Raw genomic sequence first — 7,254 nt, 5'->3', positions numbered from 1 at the left:
TGAATTTGAATGAGAATTCCTAAGTAGCCAGTTTACAGTCTTAATCCTTTTATGTGAAAGCAAATCTCAGGCCAAAAATGTCTAGGAACTAAACCTTTACTGCTAAGATACGCCTCAATCGGAGGCTGCTACAAAGATATATCTGTCAAAATTAATCTAAGTAGATAATACCCACGCCTTGCTTTTGTTTCTATTCTGCTGTCTCTCAACCCACTACAAAGCATTGTTTCCATCTGGATTGTGAAAAATGGTTATCTAATGACTGCCTGGTGTGAAGGGACATTTTAAAACAACCATCGAGCACCAGTGTATGCCTTTACTATAGATGAGGCAAACCCAATCTTCGGGTATCCACTACCGAAATAAAAACCTAAGCTGGAGAAAAGCTATTTTGTGTCCTTGTTTTGCAAGGACTGCACAACTCAAGGACAAGGCTGAACTTGGTGGAGCTGTGCCCTGGGGGCCGGTGCAGGCCCTAGAGTGCTGCTCCATCACCCACCACCCTCTGCCCCCCAGCAAAGCAGCATGGCCAGGGCCTTCTTGGAGTGCCCACGTTGTGGAACAAATCTATATAGGATTACTGAGACACTGCACTGGGCACCTTCTGCTTTGGCTAAATCGTAGCTTAAAAAAAAAAGCCAAACAAACTCCCTGCATGTGCTGTTTTCCTATAAGAGACAACAAATTCCGTGTGACAGATAATAGTTATGCCACTTACTGCCTACTCAGTAAGCGTTCCCGCACTGCAGTGGAAAAGCTATAGCAATAATACATATGTATTTCGCAGGAGTAACACTGGGAGATGCAGCACGAAACACAGGGACAGGGGGTGCATGCCTCACCCCGGAGAGCCCGTCCCTGCCCGGGTGCCGCTCAGCGAGGGGCGGCCTCGCCTCTGCCCCGAGGGTGGATCTGCCCCCACAGGGGAGGCTCTGCCGCTGATTCACACGTGGTCACGGCTTACCCAGGGGGCTACAAAGCCCTAACAGTGCCACCAGCCCACGCCCCATAGCGATCGTCTCCGCTCTATGGCGGCAGCGGTACCGCGCCCGCCCCTTCCCCTGCCCCTTCCGCCCGCCGGAGCTCCGCCCGGGCCGCGCCGCGGGAGCCTCGGTAGGTGCGGGCGCGGGGCGTGGAGGAGAGGAGAGGAGTGAGGGGCCATGCTGAGGCGGGGGGCCGCCCGGCCCGGTGCCTCCGAGGGACCCGCTGGACGCGGCGCTCAGCGCCCACAGCACGGCGGGGAGGGGCGGGGAGCGCTGCCCCCATGGCCTGGTCCTGGGGCCGGTCGGGGCCTCCCCCGCCACTGGCGGGAAGCCCTTTGTAGCCGCACCCGCCTGTTTGTATTTTTCAAAAAGCGAGCCTGGAAATCCTGAGCCCTGAGGCGGGTCCAGCCCTCGCTCCATTTCCTCACTGACATGTTTTAAGTTGGGCTTTCCCCTCAGCTATATGCAATTAGGAAAAAATAAATTTATTCAAGTGTTAGGATAAAACCTGCCTAGATTTCCCCTGTTTTGAACTTTAGCTATTAAAATTCTCAGACTTAAGTGAGAATGAGAGCCCATAACACCGTAGTATTTCAGCATTTGGGAGAGATGACCTTATAAACGCTCTTGTGGCTTTATGGGAACTAACTAAATGATCAAGTTTGCAGGATGTGGTCTATATAAATTGCCTTGTAGTTTCTGGTTGCCATAAATTGCACAAGGTTTATCAATAAAGATAGATTGCATATGCAGTTAGGGCTGCAGTGGGATTTTCCACAGGAGCTGAGAGTCTGCACTAACCCTTGGGGAAGATTTGAAAGCACAAAGTGCTAACAGATATCGAGGGTAATTTTCCTTTTATTTTAGTGAGTATTGACTATGATGAGAAAATGAATACTCTGAGGCATTTCTTGCTTATTTTTCATTAGGTGTGTGGCGGGACTGTTGGGCATAATCCAGGCAAGAAAGCAGCCTGGGCTGTGAGGGATCTGTCTACAAAGGTTTGAAACCGTGCTTGCACAAAGCATAATTTAGTCTAAAAAAAAAACAACACCAAAACTTAGCAACTGTTACAGTTTTTATGACTGAAGCAGGAAAAAAGTTAGTGTTAATGTATTGAGGTGCATCCTGCCATTGTGGCTGATGGGGAGAATCATAGAATACCAGGTTGGAAAGGACTCGAGGATTGTCTGGTCCATCCCTTCTTGGTCAAAGCACAGTCTATACAATATGGCCCAGGACTCTGTCCAGCTGAATCTTAAAAGTGTGTGGTCTCGGGGAGGTGTAGTGCAGCAATTCCTGCGGTTCCCCCATGGACTGCCAGCTGCCCACCTGTCCAGGTGGAGTGTTCCACATCCCGTGTGCTTGGCAAGCACCATTTGATCACATAAAAAAAGAGAGAGGACTGGTTTTCAGCATGGTCTGTCCTTCACCACACTGGTGTGGACATAAACTGAGGGTGGAATTTTCTCCTTGCAGTGTTGCTAATCTTAAAGGATCTGTTAGGCAGCCCGAATGAGAGCGCTCAGTCTCCAACGTGAGCGGGAGGAACTTGGGAAGTTCTTGGCTCAGCTTCACGTGTGGATCAAGCAATAGTCTTCACACAATCATCCCCTTCGAAGTGCCATCCTCCTACTGTAACCAGCCTGGCCTTTTCAATTAGATCTAGACTACCAGATCTGCCAATGGGTCATTAACTCCGAAGAGGTCATTTGGGTTTAGTATAACCATTTTCTGGTTTTTAGCTCTATTATCAAGGAGGTTTTCTCCCAGAATTGGTTTTCATCCAAGCTCTTGGCTTTTTAGCATGTTTTTCTTAAATAATTTTGTCAAACAAATCACCACCTCCAGTCTTCAGCAGAATGTAAGAATACCACCACTTATTACACTAGGAAACACAAATTATTGTATACTTACATGCATCATTGTTTTTATTAAGCACTCAGTATGTGTTCAGTGCAATATAAACATTAAACAAGATTATTCTTCCCGTGGTGAATTTAGAGTCTGAAAGAGCTTCACAGGAAGGAGTAGTAATAACATATCATTAAAACGCCACCTTTAATTTAATCCCTTTTTGTTTCCCTGTGGTTAATACTCATTTGCAGTTGATCATGACTGGTGTATCCTGAGATGTCACGCAGTGCTGGTTGATGATATTACAGCCCCCAGTTGTCCACTCCACCCCTCCACAGGAGGGTCTTGTTCGACGGGAGAGGAAGCAGAGCCCATGTGTTCGTGTTTCAGCAGCTGCAGTACAAAGCCCCGCGTAGCTGAAACCCACCACCGATGGGGCTCTGCGCTAAGACCATGGTGGTTGTATCCAAGCACAGGTTCCTTCTGCCACCTCGGCTTCCTGTAAAGACAGCTGGGAACACCAGTGTCTTCAACAGCTGCAGCAAGATTCTCTGAAGTTCATCTGTGAAAGCCCTGAGGGAAGAGACATTGCAAGATGCTAATGGAACAATTGCAAATGTGCATCCAATTGTCACTGTCTGTTGGATTTCGGTGCCTAATTCACTTCCATATCTTTATAGGAGCATAATTTTAGGTTTGAATTCTGTAATCAATGTTGGTGTGGGGTTTTTAATGTATTTGCTTGTTTTTTTAAGAGACTGAATCTTTCCTGGGCAAAGCACATCATATGGCTTGGGCCATAAAAGGAACTGATGCTCCCCAAGGGAAGCAGGACTCTTGAACTGAAGGAGTTGGCAGGTTTGAAAGTTTTTAAGTTTATCTGCTTATTTAAAGAGTCACAACATAGTTGTCTGCCCTGAAACAATTTCTGTTCCAGTTTCTGCTCTGAATTGCGTGTATTATTTGTCAGAGAAATTACTTCAGAGACAAATTTTTAAAAGTAGCCAGTAAAAGCATAGCTTTTTGCTGAGTAAGCTAGAACTGTTGGCTGGAAAACACACATACTGTTCTTTTTAAATAGTGAGGTTGGCTATCCATTAGAACAAACTCTAAAGGAAAATTCTGTCTCCTGAAATTTTCATATCAAAATGCGATCCTATTTTAGAAACTGTAGTCAAACTCAAGTTACTGAATTTAATACTGAGGTTACTGATAAAAATTTTTGGAGCTGTGCTGTAGAGAAGGTTAGTGTAGATTAAGTAGTGTTTCTTTCTGGCCTTAATATCTGTGTCTGTAGTGGATTGCAACAGTTAGGATTGTGCTGGCAAGGACTAGACAAGTATGTTGGGTGAATACAGAACGTGTATTGATTGCTGGGGGAAGAAGGAAGTATAGTGGCTTTTTTATTGTCTTTATTGTGGTAAATTGATTTACTGGAGGAGGGGGAGAAGTTAATTCTTCGCATCAATCATCCTATGTTCTGAGGCCCCAAAATTAATTAGTATCACCTTCTCTGTAAAGGTGGCTTTTGTGTTGTTGATGTACAAGAGAGGATGTTACTTGATTATTGTGCTGTGCTTCTTCTCATGTTTTCTTGCTTTGTTTATTTGGGTTTTTTTGTGGTGTGTGTTTTTGGTTTTGTTTGTATGGGTTTTTTGTTAGTTTGCTTTGGTGTTTTTGGTATTGTTGTTGGGTTGGGTTGGGTTTTTTTAATGCTACAGAGATGAGGCCCATTTATGCCCACTTTAATCCCTGATTTTGTGTTACAAACAGGTTAGGATTTGGCTATGGCAGTGCAGTTCCTGTGGAAGGCATCTGTGTGGTTAAAGAAGCACAAGATCCCTCTGTTGGCCGTTTCTTGCGTGGGACTGTTTGGCGCGAACCTTTCCTACCATGTGTTCCCTGAGCAGACGTTCAAGCTGCTGCATGAGTGTTGGTCAGAGGGGCAGCCAGCTGACCTGTCACAGAGGCTCTGTGGTGTCTTTCAGGATGTCCTTCAAGATACTGGTGTCAAGTCTACTGACTCCTTTCGAGCCTTTGCAGCTTCTGGCTTCCACCCCGTGAGCGCTGGAATGCCCTGGCTGCCCGCAGGCTCTTGGGTGGGCATCCCACTGAACTTCGAGAGCACAGCTGAGGATAAGAAAGGAATAGTCAACCACGTTGTTGTGATCAATGGCAAGGAAGTGGACTGGAAGAGCAATGAAGGGATTGCTTTAACAGAAGCTCTGACATTTTCACTTGAAGCTCAGAAGTTTGCAATTGCCAGAGAGGTTGTGTATTTGCAGAACAGCAGCCCTGTAGCAAGTGCAATTGTGGCTCCAGCTTGTTTAGCTGGTACGTTTCTTTGTGGGAAAGGTTTAAAGCTATTTCTGGGTTTATCTCCTGGCCCCATGATACTTCGCAGCATCTGTAACCTCACAGCTGCTGCTGCTGGATTAATGTACTATTACGTTTCTTATGACGCTATGATCTATCACCTGGACTGCAAGGCTGACAGAAAGGCAGCTACTGTTTCCAAAAGCTATGCCAGAGGTGGGGTTGAATTTTATGATAAAATCTTGTCCCGCAACAGGATACTTCGTGGTCTGATGGGCAAACAAGGGATGAAAATGTATGCCCCAAGTGGTAACCTTTTCCCTAGGCACTGGTTCAGAATAAAGTATACCCCATACACTTACCGAAGAGATTTGTTAGTTAATATTTTAAGAGAGCTCCAGGCACAGGAAGGGAGTGCTTGAATTTTAAACTTGTGAATTATGTATTCTCTTGAAACACTGCTGTGCTGCTTTTTTTTTTTTTTTCCTCTGTATCTTCTTCAGAATTTTGGGGTTTATTTTTGCATATAGTTTGGAAAGAGTTATTGCATTTTCTGTGAATAGAGAATTCTCTCTTAAAATATTAAAGACTCACTTCAAAAGTGCTCTGTTCTGCGTGCATCTCAAATCACAAGACCGCTGAGGAAGGGAACTTCTCAGATGCTGATCTGGAAGTTTTGCTGCTCAGCTTTGACTTCCTGCCAGTGCAGTCTGGAAAATGGAAACGGTGAAGTCCAACTAAGAGTTTGGGGAGCATTATAATTTAAACTGAGGTATTTGTATCTTTGCTGTTCCTCCTATGGAACAACCCAAAGATGTTTAAAAGACTGGTCAGCCTGTATGGTGCAGTTAGAGAAACACCAAGATAGTATTTCTGTTTTAAGTTTTTACCGTGTAAATTCTTACGCTACAATCGCCGTTCTGCAGTAGGGCACACTAATCATGCTGCGGTTCATACTAGTACAGCTAGATTACTACCAGCACCTGAGTCATTTAGCTTCAGTCTAGTTCTGCTTTCTACGTGACATTGTGACTGCAGCAGGTATATCTTGAATATTTCCCAGCAGTAGCAGTCCGTAACATGACGGTCATGGGTTGGTTGTTTTATCACAAGTAGGATAAGCATGTTCAGGGGAGGGTTTTCTGTTTGCTTTGGTATGGTTTTTGTTTCATTTAAAAATACATGCTTATGAATGTCACCTTTTATGTCGAAGAACGCAGGATATAAGAAATCAGTCTGGTATTTGGTGCAGAAGCTGGTGAAATCTGTGATCAGGAGTTGCTGAAGGAAATCATTCTGCTGTTTCAGACCAGTCTAAGAAGGTTTTGTGTGGCAGAACCAAGCTTTGTCCAGGATTACTAGTTTTCTAGAAGAAGAGTCTTTAGTGCACAGACAGTAAACTTTCCACTGTAGTCTCACCTTGGAACTTTTATGTGATCTCCAAGGTGACAGTTCTCAAACTTTGTATTTTAATTCCCTCTTTTCTGTGTTTCTGTTGCAGCTGTTCTGGTAGCCCTCCCTAGTGATAGCCCAGCAGTTCTCCTGTTATCTGCCACTATAGTAGCTGTCATGCCTGTGTTTGCTCAAAGCATTACTGTTTTCCCTTTGATTTATATGGTGATATAAAGTCGATATACTGGCTGCTGAGGCACTGGTGGTGCTTTACATTGCTGAAGCCATATAGAGAAGTTGTTTGGGTTTCAGCTGGAGTAATCTGTGTCATGGATGTTTTTCTAGACCATGTCCCCTGACTTGCATTTGTCCTTGAAGTATCAAGTCATGGATGTCTCTTTGGTGCATTCTGGCTGTAGGTCATAAGGTTATTGTTTTTGTGACCTTTGTGAAAGAGTTGGACAAAATCTTCTGGTCTGTGGAATAAAAGGAGACTTTATCTTTAGGCAGGGAGCTTTCAAAGCTTCAGACTAAATTTTATGTGACTTCTCTTCCAGGTAAATCCAGTACATCAGATCAAGATAAAGGTTTTTTGGTTGAGTGATGTAGTGGCTCAAGACTGGAATATAACTCCTGTTTTACATAGCCTAAGAGCTCAATTCATCATCGTGGTACTCCTTCAGACAAGACTAAACTCTCCATGAAA

The 7,254-nt window shown here is 44.5% G+C and overlaps 1 protein-coding gene across 7 annotated transcripts; it reads left to right on the top strand.

Annotated features, from left to right (window-relative positions):
• The first annotated feature begins 965 nt into the window (after positions 1–965).
• On the top strand, positions 966–5,757 carry TMEM177 (transmembrane protein 177). 7 transcript variants are annotated; one of them, XM_065070623.1, is made up of 4 exons: positions 1,079–1,113; positions 1,913–1,984; positions 3,596–3,698; positions 4,614–5,757. In XM_065070623.1, exon 4 carries the CDS (start codon positions 4,628–4,630, stop codon positions 5,576–5,578), a length of 951 nt encoding a protein of 316 aa, XP_064926695.1. In that variant the 5' UTR covers positions 1,079–1,113; positions 1,913–1,984; positions 3,596–3,698; positions 4,614–4,627; the 3' UTR covers positions 5,579–5,757. The 7 variants fall into 7 exon arrangements, with proteins under 7 accessions (XP_064926693.1, XP_064926694.1, XP_064926696.1 ...); XM_065070620.1 differs by having other exon boundaries at positions 3,092–3,698; XM_065070621.1 differs by lacking the exon at positions 1,913–1,984 and having other exon boundaries at positions 966–1,113; positions 3,092–3,698.
• The last annotated feature ends 1,497 nt before the right edge of the window (positions 5,758–7,254 follow it).

Source organism: Columba livia, chromosome 7, assembly GCF_036013475.1.
Source record: "Columba livia isolate bColLiv1 breed racing homer chromosome 7, bColLiv1.pat.W.v2, whole genome shotgun sequence".
In the NCBI taxonomy this organism is placed as follows: Eukaryota; Metazoa; Chordata; class Aves; order Columbiformes; family Columbidae; genus Columba; species Columba livia.
Note: the sequence above shows the minus strand (reverse complement) of the source record. Positions and strands in the feature narration are given on the sequence as shown.

Bases quoted from the DNA above. Each gene is read 5' to 3' on its own strand.
- TMEM177 (XM_065070621.1), top strand. From the start codon at position 4,628: ATGGCAGTGCAGTTCCTGTGGAAGGCATCTGTGTGGTTAAAGAAGCAC.